Here is a 16,594-nt window from a genome sequence, read left to right on the forward strand (position 1 = left end):
TTCACTCCAACGAACTTGTAACCCTACTCAGTATGGGGGAGTCCGTCCTTCTGGCGGGCGACCTTAACGCCAAGAGCATTCTGGTTCCTTCTGAACCCACGCACTATAGTTTCATGAACGATAGCTACAGACCTGATATATTAGATATAGCACTCGTAAAGAACGTATGTCTCAACGTGCGTTCCTTGCGAGTGTTACACGAGTTAGACTCAGACCACAGACCTGTGATCCTAGATCTAGCCCCCTATAACGGTCCCTCAGACACAGGTCCTAACGACCGGGTGAAAGTGTCGACGAATTGGCGGCTCTTGAGCACCAAACTCGCCGACACTTCATCTAATGATCTTTCTTTTATTCCGCCCAACATCTTGACTCGCGAGGAAACGACCGGCGCGATTCGCTCCTTCACCAACCATCTCCACCACGTCTTGAGCGAAAGCTCCGAGAGGGTGCCCGAGACCGGCAACGGTCAAGGGCATCTTCCCGATGACGTGAGATGGGTGCTGAGGAGGCGAAACGCAGCACTAAAAGCCTGCGTGTCTGACCCCTCCCCGGATCGACGGCGTCTCGCGCGTTACCTCCAACGTGAGGCCAGACATCGCGTAAAGGACGCCGTCGATTCGAGGTGGGAACAGCACTTGTCGGAAATCAAACCGACCCACACGGCCTTTTGGAAGCTGGTCCGCTCTTTCAAGAGAAAGGATGTGGCTTCTTTTCCTCCGCTCAATCGTCCAAATCAACGCCCCACGTTTGACGACGACGAGAAAGCGGAATTATTAGCCTCCACCCTGCAGTCTCAATGCTCGCTCGCATCCACTCCCGTAGACCACGATCATCTTGTTGCGGTAGACACATACGTCGAAAGTAGGAACGCGATCCCTTCGCCGCCTATTCCGCGACCGTTACAAACAATCGACCCGGACGTCGACGCGCCTCCCGACCCCCTCGCGCCGGTGACGATCGAAGAAGTCGTCACTCTGATCAAGGCACTAAATAGGCGAAAAGCCCCCGGGCTGACGGTATCCCCACTAGGTTACTGAAAATGCTACCGGGGCATCTGGTCAAAATTCTTGCTGACATCCTCAATGCAGCATTCCAGAACTGCTACTTTCCTGAGGCCTGGAAAGAAGCAGTCGTGATAGGAATTCACAAGCCGGGTAAACCCGCGTCAGAACCGGCCTCTTATAGGCCCATTAGTCTCCTCAGTACGATAGGGAAACTTTATGAGCGGATCGTCCTCGACCGTCTCAAAATAGTAGCTCATTCTCACAATCTGCTCCCTCCGGAGCAGTTTGGCTTCCGAAATAGGCACAGTTGCGTGCATCAGATACTCCGCATCACGGAGCATGTCTGTTCTAAATTCAAGCTAGGATTTTATACCGGTGCTCTCTTCTTCGATGTTGAGAAAGCATTCGACAAAGTGTGGCACAACGGCTTGTTGTACAAGCTGTACACTCTCAACGTGCCCACACAGCTCGTGCACATCATACGAGAATTTCTGTCGAATCTCGGTTTCAAATATCGTGTCGAGGGCACCCTCTCCTCCCGTCATACCATCTCGGCCGGAGTCCCGCAAGGCTCCACCCGCGCTATCACCCTTTCTCTTCAAAGACGCCCATCTGGCGCTATTCGTGGACGACACGGCGATCTACGCTTCACGTAGAGAACCGGAACATGTGGTGCGCATTTTGCAGGCCGCCGCCGACCAGCTCGGCGAGTGGTTTCGCAAATGGCGCATCACTGTCAACCCATCCAAAAGTCAAGCTATCCTTTTCTATAGGAAGTTTCAGAAAGAAGCGCCTTACGCTTCAGTTAGATTGTCTGGCCAGATCATCCCTTGGACCCATAAGGTCAAATATCTAGGTGTGTACCTTGATCAGAGGTTGACCTTCGTCCCACACGTAAATGCGGTACGCGCGCGAGCCGCATTCGCGATGGGCCAGCTTCACTGGCTCTTAAACAGAAAAAGTAAGATGTCTATCCGCAACAAGATTAGGATCTTTACTACGTGCGTTAGACCGATTATGACGTACGCGTCCCCCGCGTTCGCGCATGTACCGCCTGCTCGACTTCAGCGTCTGCAGATGTTACAAAACAAATTCCTCAGACGTGCACTCGATGCCCCGTGGTACGTTCGCAATCGCAACCTCCACGTGGACACCGATATGCCGACCATCAGGCACTTTATGCACATGGCCAGCAGACGCTATTTCGATAAGGCGGTCAATCACCCGAATCCGTTAATCCGACTAAATTCGAAATACACTCCATTCGACCGCGCGAAATGGAGAAGACCGCGTTCAGTTCTGTCAGATCCAGAGGACGATATAACTCTGGCAATACGTAGAAAGCACGAGCTGCTCAAAAAGCTCAAACACTCTACACGACCGCTGCTCCGTCCTCGCCGTCGAGGACCTCGCCGCGTCCCCCGTCCTCCCGACCCTTCTGATAATTCCGGCCCGGGCGCCGATGTAATCATGTTAGACTGTTAGGTCGTTTTCGCACCTTTCGCGTTTCCATAATCGTTGATGTCCCCAAAACATCTTCTCTCAGTGGCCGTCCTGAGCCGAGGCCGTGACCCTTTAGAGGGTCGCCCTCAGCATGGTCACTTAAGGGCTCGCAGTGCCTAAAGCACTCACCCGCAAGATCGGTGTGTTTGTATAAGCCGGCCCTGCCAGGCTAACAAACGTATGACAGGATCAAAAAAAAAAAAAATAGCCAGCAGGCCTACGACTGATATCGATCTATGGAATCGATCGAACCTCTGATTTTTTAAGTTGTTTGAGTCAGTGTAATTTTCGTGAATTATCGTTTGCTTATAGAAAACCGTGAAGAAACCTATCGTGAAGTTCTTTATAAGAACTTTGACGGTATGTGAAGTCTGCCAATTCGCACTAGTCCAGCGTGGAGGAGTAAATCCTAAACTATTTCAGTAGTAAATTAGGCCTGTGCCGAGCTGTGGTACAGAATATATATCGGGTTGATATTATTATAATAGCTCTGATTTGAAAGTTAAATTACTACGGTACTATTGTTAAACAAAACATACTAATGCACACTACTGTTTAATTGCTTTTTGTTTACGTAAACAAATAACAATGTATGTAAAACTTACATGCAATCGTTTTTTTATTCAGCCACAATTACATGTTTTTTTACTTTTAATAAATAATACAAGAATATTATTATTGTTAGTAAGCTCCTACTGTAATTTTAGTAGCAAAAAAGTAGAGTAAATTTTAAACAGTACTGTTTCTCAAAGGAATTTAAGCTAGTTCGTATTTGTAGACTTGTAGTATTACTTTCATAAGGCGCCTACAAAAATACAAATTTACTATATAGTTCAATGATTTCTTTACCTATAATTCTTTAGGCAGTTAGCAGTATAATATAAAGAAACATGACGCATAATCAAAATATAAGTTTACGAATTATAAATAAATTAAAATTTTAAAAAAATGTTCCTGAAGGGGTTAATAGGGATAGAGACCGAGCCTATTTCTATATTAAACATAAATTCCAGACTTCGGGCTAATACTGAGCAAAATAAAACAACATCGCTTTGTTCGACGCAAGATTCAGACCTAAATCCGTGAAAACTGTTATATCCGATTCGAAGCATGTCATGTTGGCATTTATTGCCCATCATGAGGCCTAGCATCACATTTTTATGGAGTTTGCACAATATATTTGCTGGTGGTAGGATATATTTTATATCCGCCCGAATAACACCACCTTAAACAAGGTGTTAAAATCCGCCATAGTAGCCCACGTAAGTGTGTCACGTTACTATCAGCGTGAAAAATCTTAAATTTGAGTAGACCTTCTCGTAACTCCATTAATATAAGTTTCAAAAGTCAAGACACTGTCCATAACACCGAGATCATAAGTTTCATTTAATTTGGCCGTATTATATTTAGTATTTAGAGTTCGACATCGACGTTCGTTCCTTGAAAATCTGATTTGGTGATACTAATTTACATATTTTAGGCTCATATGATTTGAGACTATTTTCAAGTATGCGTAAGCCATTTTGAATTAAAATACAGTCTAATATTTCGGTCACTACCATACATTTTCAAATCGTCTCCAAAGAACAGACATTCACCATTTTTAGTCTCAGATGTGACATCATTTATAAAAGCTAGAAACAACATGCCAGACATGCTTGTGATTAGAGTATTTGCGATACTCCTGAGTTGATATAACAGATTTGTTAAAGGGAGACAAAATGTGGATGGTTTGCCACATATGACGAAAACCATTTATGGAAAAATTCATATACTATACTTTTGGGGCTTCGCTAACATAATTAGATGACTGATCTAATCAAAGATACACTACTACTATATATATGATCTGTATTTATTTCATCAACTTCCTGACTGTTGTCAAGTGTGATGTTTATTTTACGAATTAAGGTTCTGGCTGACTAGTTTACGGACAGTCGTGTGACGTTTTGTATATCGTTAGGCTAAGTATATCGTCTTATAATTTAGTTCAAAATCTTAAAACTCCACAGTGTATTTATCTCTAAGCTCGAGAGTTTTGAGTTGAGTTTTAAATCATATAGAAAATTACATGATGAAGAATAGTTTTCCAATTAAGTATTAATTAATAATGAAACACAAAAAAATGTATTTACCCACTTATATTTTAAATTAAAACAAGTCTTATTGTATTGTCTGTAGTCTTATTCCCTTTATTACATTTAAAAACATATATTAACTTTTGATATATTTCATTTTCCATTAGCAATTAATAGATAGAACAGAAAACACAGTTTTTAAGTTTAAATTTCATATAATCATACAAAGATATTTATTGTTATTCAAGTCTTTGAAGGAAGTCTTACAAACTTTATAACCACTAACTGTTATAATACCATACTTATTGCATTGGTTTATGAATAACGATATGTTCAAATCTTGATCTGTTTATATTTATAGCTATTATATGCAGTGGTTGTTTGCAGTTTAATGACAATTGTAATTTACAGAGTCTTGGTAGACATTGTGTTCTTGATGTAAGGGTTAGATTCATAATTAAAGACATATACCCCGTATTCATAGAAGTTTTTTTTTATCTAAAGACGGATTAATGCTGTGATAACAAGTCTGTTTCTCAGCTTTGTTTATCTGACAGCCAATTAGATTCAAGTTGTATCTCAATATTAGCCAATCACAACGGTCGTATTTCTACACACTGCGAAGGCTGGCATGCCGTCAGCACTGAGATACAGACTTGTTATCACAGCAATGCTGCGTCCTTAGATAAAAAAAGTCAATGAATAAGGAGATAGATTTTAAATGTTTGTGGCGTAACACGAAGCCACTAGTTGAATTCAGTATCTAACTATTGAAAAATATTAATCTTTCTCTGAACATATAGGGTGTATTTCATCAAAATTTAACATCAGAATCAAATATTTAAGCTTAGTTAGAAACCTCAAAGGTCACTTTTAATCGAAATCCACCCTTGTAATCAAAAATATGTAATGTTTTAAGGTTAGCTAGAAAACTCATTGTACCAAACCGCGCCACTACGTCGCGCTTCTTTTGTTTTAAGAGTCTGCGCGGCGGGGGCTTGGGTGATTGTGTGACGGACTTTTACTCAAGCGGAGCTGCTCGTAGGAACGCAAGTACTATTAAAATATAATATATTACTCAGAATTGGTCCCAATAATAGTATGTCATAGCTAGACAATTTCATAAATACATCGAATATAAAATGCAATACATTTGTTTTTTATAAAATATATTTACATACCAAAATGCATCAGTTTTATTTTAGACAGGTAGTTTTAGAAATAGGTCAAACTTAAGATTGACTTGTCAATAACAAAGTTGTGGTGATAAAAAATGCTAGATACATTAGCTTATAATATAAAATAAATAACAAGGGTATTTCTTACATCTACAAATCCACCGATGACTAAGAGACAACTTGTGTAAACTGTTTGAAAATCTTTGTATGGATTCATGCTTCGAAATCATTTAGGTTAGTTCTGATCATTCATTCATTCAAAAATTCATTATACAATAAAAAACAGTTTATTTCTTCTATGAATTGTTTATGTAGATTGTAAAATATTATAGAATTAGTTGTTTTTTCGATAAGCGATATCACAGATACAAATTACCTACTCTCTTATCCCCGAAGGGGTAGATAAATAGCAATCAAAGTACCCACTTTTTTCCATCTATGTTTCATTCCATGATGTGATAGGGGGCGAGTATATCGCCGTATAAGACTCCTCGACTCAGGGCTCATAATGATACGAGCCCTGAGTCTGGAATTGTGCTCAGTACAGTCAGTACGTGCCGGATACTGTTTTTTCTGCATAGACAGAAAAAAAAATATCACATTGTCTAACCCGGGATTCGAACCATGGCATTCTAAGCAATAACAAATTTCGTTAAATCAATAATTTCATTAAAAATGGAATCATGGCATTTTAAGCAATAACAAATTTCATTAAAAATATTTTGAATAAACCGTGGCTATCAATACAATGAATATGAATGAAAAATAGATATGAGTAATAAGGGTTGATCTCTAGACCGAATGATAACGAAGCGTTGGTCCAATCCACAAAGTTTTATATAATAAGAAAATTGTTACAACTAAAAGAGTATTTATTACAACACTTAAAAATATAAGTGTTTATTACCATCTCCATAATCCTTAATGAAAGGTTGAGTCCTTAAAATTATTTGTACAAATACAGCGTAGCCTACTGAAGATGGTGTGGTGAACTATTAGTTTCATTTAACTATAAAATAGCTTACCAACTAAATTTGTTTTAAAACTATGATTAACATCATATACATTTAACTATAGTTTGAAATTCACTAGCATTCTTTCGTTTTTCCATTGGCAGTTATTTCTTGTTGAGCTTCTTTGATTTCTTTCTTTACATTCGTGTTTCCTTTCATGTAATTTCTGTAGTAGAAGTTTCCGAACATATATAAGAAGAGTCCAGCGTTGACCGTCAGAAGGAAATTGATGAATTTAGGATAATTACATTCACAGAACAAAACAGAAAAGTTGTGGTAGAAGATGATGCAAAATTGGATCTGTAATTAATTAAAAAATATAATTAAATTTTATTCACGATGAAGTTATTTGACTCGTACTAAATTTTGATTCTAGAATACCTAACACTTCACTTTAAATATTTCCGTTAATTAAATAAATAGGTATTTCGATGTAACCGTTGAAATATTGCTGAATAATAAGAAATTTGATGTGTGATTAAATTTTAAAATATTTAAGTACTTTTTCTATTTCCGGATAGCAAAATTTTATGTTCGAGGACAGAAAATAGAACTAAACAATAAAGAATACTTTTTGTAAAGAAAGTGTTAAACATACCAGTTGCAACGTGGTGACGTGTTTCTTCCACCAAAGGAACTTCTGGTACTGCGGACCAAGCCCTGAGATCAAGTAGTATGTGTACATGATGATGTGGATGAAAGAATTGATGACACCGAGGAGAGTTCCATGACCGCCTGTAAAAAAATATATATTATCAAAAATCTTGATAACAAGCCAATTAATATTTCAGTTTTAATGATGTATTATGACAATATATTAATTGGAGGAATACTAAAGTAACAAATTTATGGAATAGCTTGCTATACCTGGCAAAAATTTAACTCCGATCCAAGCGCAGATCGGCATCATAAAGTGATGGTACAGGTGGAGGAAGGAGATCTGCCTGTTCTTCTTCCTGAGCACGAAGAAGATTGTGTCCAGTAGCTCAATTACTTTCGCCATGAAGTACCACCATACCGCCGCTGCCATCTAACAAATAAGACAAACAGTGAACACAATGTTTTACCTATATGAAAGTGTCAAATTTATATTAATGAATGCAATTCAATTAGTTGTAAATTAAAGATACCACGTGTCGATGATTTAGTCCGTGTTTTATGCATGGTCAAGTTAATGGTCTTATTAAATTGGAGGAGAGCGTTTCTCCTTCACCTCGCTGTAGATTCGCGTACAATTAGCCAGCGTGATATGAGCGTTTACCGGATCATAGATGAAACAAACTAAGTCCATGATTATGTAGTCGGTAATAATGATCAATCTTTTAAAATTCGAATGATAGGAAATAATCATAACATAGACGTATTTTTCAATAGGATGTAATTATTAAAGCCAGCAATCATATATTTTGTAAATAGTCGACCTACAAGCTGATCCTATAATCATTGATCTATCTCTGACGAAATATAATGTTTACCACAAAACAATACCGACACGATTTTAAATTTTAAAGGCGATGTTCATTCTCGAAATATAATTTGCACTTTATGCAACATAAGTAAATCATTACATGAAAAGAGAATCACCATAGTGAAGATTGCAGGTGGTGTGTTATAACCTTAATATGAAGACGATGTCAAATAATAATCCATTAATGTGTCCGATAATATGTAAACCAAATCAAGAAGCATATTTTATTCTGCAAAATCATTTGTCCTGTCAACATTGGTCGCTAAGCGTTGGGGTTTATGACTAAGCGACGTTGAGCATGCGTTCAATTTTAGGTCCACAATACACATAGGCAACTTTAGCTAGTATCAAATTGTCTACCTAATAGTGATGGTTGCAAATAAAAATTTAAAAATATATAACAAATCCTATACTTTATGACGAGTGCACGGAATTGCCAGTTTTAGTGGCATTCTCTTCAAGGAATTAATGAAATATTATCCACAGGCAAAAAATCTAAAAAATCCAAAGTAAAGATACATATTGCAGAAATATGAACTTTAATAATATTTTCTACATGTGTTATAAATTTCGAATACATAGCTTATTAAAATACGGCTAGCTCGTCGTTTTTGGGTTTAAATAATAAGGCAGTGGCCACATAAATTAATTGATAAGTATGCTAATATTATTTTGAAATCTGTTACACTTTGGACTCTTTTTAAATAGTATGTTCTATCAAATTTTGAATTTTTCTAATCATTTGTCAAAAGTGAACTCAATAGATCTGTGACAATAATGATTCTTGGTACATGTTTCATGGATATCAGCCTATCGCCACCTAATCAAGTACATCTATAATAACTCTTTTCGCGATGTAACAAGTACCTATTCGGACTTTGCACCCGAAAACAATATTATCGTAATACTTATAATTTAATAACTACGTTATTCCCAAGGCTAAGCTATTATCATACTTACCCGCGTTGCTTTAGGGTTGTCTGAGTAGTCTACTGGTTGGCAAGAGAAGTTGTAGTCGCCCCACCATCCCGAAACTAAACCCTGTAAGTAGATTTTATTTTTGGATGACACATTAAGACTAATCTCATACCCGGGTAAAGCGAATAGAAAATCAAAATAGATGAAAAATATTTCAGCTTACCAATCAAAGGTATATAGGGTAACATTTTAAACAGTATAGGGTAAATTTGACAATCAGATAAAAAGAGAACCTATTAAAGCAAGATTGTTTATTAATTACTGATAGAAATAGATTGAAATAAACTTACCTCATATACTAAGAAAATACTCATAAAAATCTGTGATATGTTGTACGCAATTATAGTGTTCTTAAGGTCGTAGGGCTTCCTATCCCTCATGTAGCGAGGACCGACTGAAGTGCAGAAGTAAAGGTATGTTGCTAGGATGGTCAACAGCGGTCCTGGCCCGGACATGAGCATCCAGTTCTCTGTCCGCGGATCTGTGAAAGAAAGAAATTATTTTATTAGGTAAATCTTTACATGTAATAAAATTGTAATCGGTCAATGTGTACATTTAGATATCGAAGAATAACTAATATGGGGGTATTTATTAACAAAAGAAGCCAAAACAACAGTTTGCAGATCTTTTCTCCGTCTAAATGTTTGTACAAGCATCACGCATAAACTGCATGGAATCAAAATAATATAATCTCCATTTTATTTTGGATATAAAACAGAACATTTATCTTGGAAAAACTAGTAGATGAAAAAAATAATTTTAAGAGCTTCACATTATACACGAAAGCAACGTAAAGAACGTCTGTTATGAAGGTTAAAGGTAAGATACATCAATAGCATTTTTGCATGAAAAGTAATGGTAATCTTAAGAATTGTCAAAACAAAAACGTGGCTAAAGTGAAAGCCATAAGAGTTATCACAACACAAACCTCATAATTTCGGCAAAAGTAACAAAAGTTTTTACTGTCACTCTTTAGACATGTTACTAAATTAAGCCCCTTTCATTTTTATTTTGGTTGATTTAAGGTAGAATAAGTGAAATGTGCAAGTTTCGAAACATTTAACTAAAGAAATTCGCCTGAAATTAATAATTTATAACGTTAACTCTGCAAAATTCACATCTTATGATTAGCAATAGGTGTTGCATTATCCGAACTTTCATCATCTTATTTTGAAACATAAGAATATTGATTTTTATGGATTTTTAGCAAATAATTGATTGAATGGTGAAATATAAGTTATTATTACTTAAAACAGTTTTATAACTTAATATATTGATAGACGTCTAGACATTAGTATCCCAACAACAGATTGGACAACACACAGTTGTATGGCTGGAAAAACTTCCAAATATTGTTATTTTTCTTCCAAATCAGTTACTAAATAACCAATAATAGCTCAAACATTTCCTCTATTTACTATACAGCCTTTAAAAAAGTAGCCAAGATACCTCAAATGTACGTATACCTGATCCTTAAGGTCGTAGAGATAAAGTTCAAGCTCAATTTTTAAAACACCGTCGACATTGATTTTAAAAGTTAATTATCCGAATATGAGAATTAGTTTCTTAGAAGATTTGGGCTTCGGTCTGCCACGCTAGCCTGGCAAATTGGCAAAGTGCGATTTGGCAAATCCCAAGCAATTGTTTAAAAAACAAGCAATAAACGTACAAATGTTTTGGCATTCTTATATATTAACGAGTTATTGTAGTATTGAAATTAAGTAGATTATGAAAGTGGTATTGATTGTTCTTCTAATAATGACTATGAATAAGAGGTAACTTACTTCTTCCAAACCTCAGTTTATTAATTAAGCTATTAAGAAAATTCCTTAAAGGATGCAAAACGAGAGATTTTGTTTTTTATGCTGTATCGGTACCGGTATAATAAAAATATAATTTTATTACTTTTCGTAAATAAATTGGTTTTATTAATTAACATTTAAAATGAACAAATCCTCCGAATCTATTTCATAATAACGTCAGATTATAAATCAGATTTAAAAACTACCTCTACCATGCAAAAAAAATTATTCGTTTAATAAAAATGCTTAAAGACACCTAATCGAGACCCACCACAAAGGTATAAGATCTCTGATCACGTAGAAAACCAAAGATGCGCACGCGTCGCATACAAACTGCAGTATTATTGCCAGATGTACTATATTATGAGAATTTATCGTCAAGTAAAGCTATATAGGTATGTAAATAATAGTAGTAAATTATTGTGTAGTGAGAAATTGAGACGTAATATTTAAAATGGTAGACCCTTGTTATAAATATATTTGATTTGGCATGAAAGTGGAGCCGTCCTCCGGCTCGACCGGGGTTTTACCACAGTCTTAGAAAAAGTATAAAGAACACAAAGTTTAATTTATTATTATTTCTTTTTTCAGTTAAGCATTAGTAAAAATGGAAATTTAATGCATTTTAATTAAATTAAAATTTTCTATTAAAATATGGACTTCCTCATCATAATTGAAATAGCTACTGTGACTTAAAAAACGATATATTTTTTATAAACTTTAATGGCTAGTATATAATCATATCTGTGTTCATAAAACCAGTACCACTTGCACTTTCTTAAATGACGAGATAAGTAAATAAATGTATTTTGACAAGTCTTTGTTTATTACTTGAGTAACTAGTTGAAATTTGGCGGAAGTTTAAACTCGACTTTAATAAAATTGAAGGCAAGGTAATAGACGTAATAAATATAAAATATCAAAAATAAAACTTCAAAATTATTACAAAAATAGTTATTTGTAGATACGTATAATAACTTAAAATACTTACTATATTAATTTACGTAAAACTTTTCTTTACGACTTGATGTACCAATAAAGAGTTTACATAAATAAATAAATAACTATATACGAGTATTTGGAGTCGGTGACTGATTTAAATTGAACATTGTTATGGTACTATATTTAGTTACCCTAGCATGCAATTTAAATTAGGCACCAAACTCCAAACATAAAGTTAAATTATTTTTGGTTTCTAGTGGTTTTGAAGCGAATGATTTTTTTTGTTAAACTGTTATTGTTTTTAACTTTTTTGGTCGTTTACAATACATAGATGTAAAATCGCAGTAATGGCGGAGTAGTTATAGAAGAGTTCCATTGTCTACCTCCGAAGATCTTCATTAGACCCACTAGGATTTAATAAAGAAGTTTGTAGTGTATAGTATTTATGTAGTAAAGTTTTTGTGTAGTATTAGTATATCCATGAATATACATTTAAATACAGAAAATCCCATTGAAAACGGATCAATAGTTTTTGAGAAAATCGCGCACACACAAACTTACATATATACATACGGGTCGAAAGCAGAACCTCCACTAATAAGTCGGTTAAAAACAAATACCTAAACCAAATTACGTCATTTTGAGGAAATAAACTTATTGAAGCATTCCATGCCATTTAAGTATGCTCACTCTTTATGTATTTATTTTAACATAAATAGACACAATGAGTGAACTCACACTATTACAATTCAATGTAATGAGCTACAACTGTTATGTCACTTTGACTAACCGATTAGGGCCTATACAGATCGCGTATTTTATACGCGCCGACAATTAAGTAGTTTATAGGTAGTACAATTTAGTTTTCATACAATTTATGTTTATATAACTCTAAGCAGATTCTATATAACTCTATAAGCAGATTTTTTTATTGTTTTTTGTAGAGTCGTTTCTGTAGTATAATTTCAATTAGGGCATAGGTTTAAGGAATACAATCTACTCTTAATGTAATTTAGTGCTTAAGTATTCTTTATAATAATTGTGTTCTGGGTTATGCCTTTTATTAAATAAAAAAAAAACTACGCGTGTTTCGGATATTTTTGATTTTTGTATAAACGTACAGAGTTACCGATCGCAACGTATTTTATTTGGATTTGATCCTCGCAAGGTTGTAAAAACCGTCGAGTGGATTTATGCTCTTATAAACAATCAAGAAAGGAATCCGACGTAATGTAATGCTAAATGTTTTATGTGCTTAGTATACGATAAAAAAAAAACAAAATACGACACGACTCCTTGAAAGACTAACACGTGAATGACGCATTGGCCTCTCGATCAATCACAAACATCGACATCAACTTACAAGGCGCGTTTTTGAGACACTCTAAGTGGGCTGTGCATATACGTTTCGTATCATCCGTAAGAATGCACCATTAAATGAATGAATCCCTCCTAGTCAAATTTCGACCACGACGTCCAATCTCAAGAGAGATCAACCCGGTACGCAGGATAAATTATAGTGCACAAGTGTGTGCGCAATACGCAGGTGCACTCACTGTTCCTTTACTCTCATAGTCCGGTGAGACGGCAATCCGACAAAACTAGTGAAAGATCAGGCGCAGGACCAACGGATTTACGTGCTTTCCTAGGCACTGCGGCACTGCATTGCTTCGAGACGTAATTGAGTAATTTTCAAGTTGGAACAATCCAGTCACATTTATTTCTTGGTCCGACCCGAGATTCAAACTCATATACTAAATTAAATAATACTCCAATGTGGAACGACTTTAACACGACGATATAATTGACTTGTAATGTTCTTATTTTAAATACCACTTTTATTTCCTAAATCTTAAGGTATCTTTCCCATTGTTTCTATAATTTTATCGTTTCTAAAGAAAATTTAAATCTTGACCATTAGTCGTAGTGATGTTAAAGCTTCAATATCATATTCAAAACATAACAAACAATAAGTTCTTAAATATTTGTGGAACACTCGTACTACCAACAAATGTTTGCCAGATTGCAAACACGCCTTCACCTTTTTTGAAGTTTTATATATTAATTTGACTACTTAGGTACTCAAGCAATTATTTTTGAGCTAAACAGTAATAAAAAATATATTTGTATGTTTATTTTGGGTTTGAAGTTACAGTTTAAACCCTTTTTTTATTTGTCTGCGTCAACCTACGATGTAGGTATAAGCCTGGCATGTTTTAATTTAACCCGATAATTGTGTACATACTTTTATAATATAGATACTATAAACCCATGCTAATGAATTAGAAAATGAATATATTATGAAACATAATAATAATATATGTTAATTACAAAAATGACACCCGATCTTTGTTTACATTTGTGTTATTATCCGCATATTATTTGCAACTTGCTTAGAGGCCGCCAGGAACTATCTACATGAAATTATAATTTATAAATGGACATGTAATAAAGAATATAGAAAGCCTAGTCACATTTTAGTTACAAAGCAGGTAGTTACATTCATTAACATAATTGAAGTGGTAAATCTGCGACAGCAACCATTAGGGGTCGTTCATTAATCACGTAACTTCTTAACACCCTCGTTCCCCCTGGTGATATGTGGTGAAGTTTTAGACTACTCCTCCCTCCCTACACATTCACGTGTTTTTTTTTTTGGTACATTGGTTGGTGGTGCAAAAATTAACAAGGTGGTCGAAAATATTACGAGATATGAATTAATAGTATCCTAGTACTTATTTAAATCTTACTAACTTATTAGTAAAATATAAGCTGAACGAGATGTGGACACGCTATGTGTAGACATTAGCGCATAGATAAGTTGTTTATAGACATCTTATATATGCGCGAACATAATGATCGCATTCGGTAATGCATTCTGACATAACATTTCCACAGCTAGACAAACGAACGGAAAAATACAAACACGTCATATTATGCTTTATTTATTGACAAATTAAGAAATGAGAATAAAGAAACGATCTAGATGATCATTTCACATACTACTAATATTATAAATGCGAAAGTTTGTGAGATTGGATGTATGTATGTTTGTCCCTCTTTCATGAAACAACTACTGAACGGTTAAGGATGACACTTTACAGTAATATTGGTTATATAATATTAGAATAACACATAGGCTACAGTTAATAATTATTTTGTAATTTGGCCATAATGTAATAATACATATTATCAAGTAAGTCGGAATTTTTTTTTTCCCTGAAAACTAGTATTTTATAAACGAAATCTTTCGCAAATAGACATTACACGATGTAAAGAAATATGTACAGTGTGTTATAAGATTATGAGAATATTTTGCAACATTTGATTGTAAATATAGTAAGTTATAAGTTGTCTGGTGCGTTTGTAGTTTGGAGATAAGCAGTCATTAGGTTATATATCAATTTGTCTGAGTAGTTCTCATCAGTATTATTCTATTTCCTTATTAACAAAGAACTAGTTTTTTGTTATCGTAGTAAATGATTTTGTGTCTGACTTATAGGAATAAAGAAAAGTCTTTATCTATGCTATAAACAAAGCTGAAAATTTTGTTTGAACGCGCTAATCTCAGAGACTTCCAAACCGATTCCAATGAAGTTTTGTGAGTATATTTTGTTTCAATATGACACAGGATTTTAGACCCGATAGGTAGCGAGATCTATGAAAGGTAATTTGCATAAAATGCAGTTAACATAGAACGTGGTATATGGCAAGACCACGTCTGCCGCAAAACCTCTTAAAACAAAAGATGTTGTTTATAATGTTAGCAATATAGAGTAGCTAGACTATATTGGCCATATCTTGACAGATGGTTGCTGCAGTAGTAGTAGTAGTAGTTAATGATCATTTCAATGAAACTAAAAAGGACATTTTAAAACAATGGTTATGGTGGTTGACGAAATTATTATAACAAAGCTGTAATAATGGTCTCATCGTTATTTTTTTACTATTCTATGTCATTCACATTAATATTGTCATATATAATAATAGTAGCTATAATTGCCATAGGTAATTTAGAATGTTTAATTAGAATGATATCAACAAAAACGCGATAAAAAAGAAAAAAACCACGAATGTATTTCCTTTTCCCTTGACCATGAATGCTGCTGCCTTCGAGACGTCGGGAGAAAATTATAATATAAAAACCGCAATAAAATCCATAAATTAGTTAAATTTCAAAATAAATTTCATTCATGTATATACCAAAAACCAGTATCACCATGTCAAGACCAGTTGTGTAAAGTGCAGCGGTCTCAAAATTATAATATAACATTGGCTTTAATACTCTTAATTTTGCCTTGAAATAGGGCAAATAGTATAATTTTAGAAGGCATAATACAGAGTCCAATCAAACAGTAATGGTGGTAGAATATTTGTATTTGCCCGGATCGCGACCACAACTATATCCGATATCAAACAGGCCGTCATAATTGCGTCGACTGGCGAGAGGTAATCAACCCTGTTCAAATATTATATTTGTATCCTATTGCGCTTAATCAAGTGTGGTTGGGTCATTTTGGCGCGCCCGTAATAACAATAATCGGTCACTAAATAATACTGTGTTCATTGCCAAGACGTGTTTATACAATCGTTTACAACAATAAAAATAAATTTTGTAGGAATGA

The 16,594-nt window shown here is 35.0% G+C and overlaps 1 protein-coding gene across 2 annotated transcripts in view; it reads right to left on the reverse strand.

The window, feature by feature from the left end:
* Positions 1 to 4,636: 4,636 nt before the first annotated feature.
* LOC115448225 (elongation of very long chain fatty acids protein AAEL008004) overlaps positions 4,637 to 16,594 on the reverse strand; it is a 41,486-nt gene continuing 29,528 nt past the window's right edge. For both annotated transcript variants that reach the window (XM_030175581.2, XM_030175582.2), the window contains exons 3-7: positions 9,516 to 9,706; positions 9,208 to 9,288; positions 7,647 to 7,809; positions 7,378 to 7,514; positions 4,637 to 7,079 (exon numbers count right to left, since the gene is read on the reverse strand). In XM_030175581.2, the coding sequence (XP_030031441.2) occupies positions 6,855 to 7,079; positions 7,378 to 7,514; positions 7,647 to 7,809; positions 9,208 to 9,288; positions 9,516 to 9,706 (797 nt within the window). In that variant the 3' untranslated portion in view covers positions 4,637 to 6,854. The remainder of the gene's footprint in view (positions 7,080 to 7,377; positions 7,515 to 7,646; positions 7,810 to 9,207; positions 9,289 to 9,515; positions 9,707 to 16,594) is intronic.

This window comes from Manduca sexta, chromosome 26 (assembly GCF_014839805.1).
Source record: "Manduca sexta isolate Smith_Timp_Sample1 chromosome 26, JHU_Msex_v1.0, whole genome shotgun sequence".
Classification (NCBI taxonomy): Eukaryota; Metazoa; Arthropoda; class Insecta; order Lepidoptera; family Sphingidae; genus Manduca; species Manduca sexta.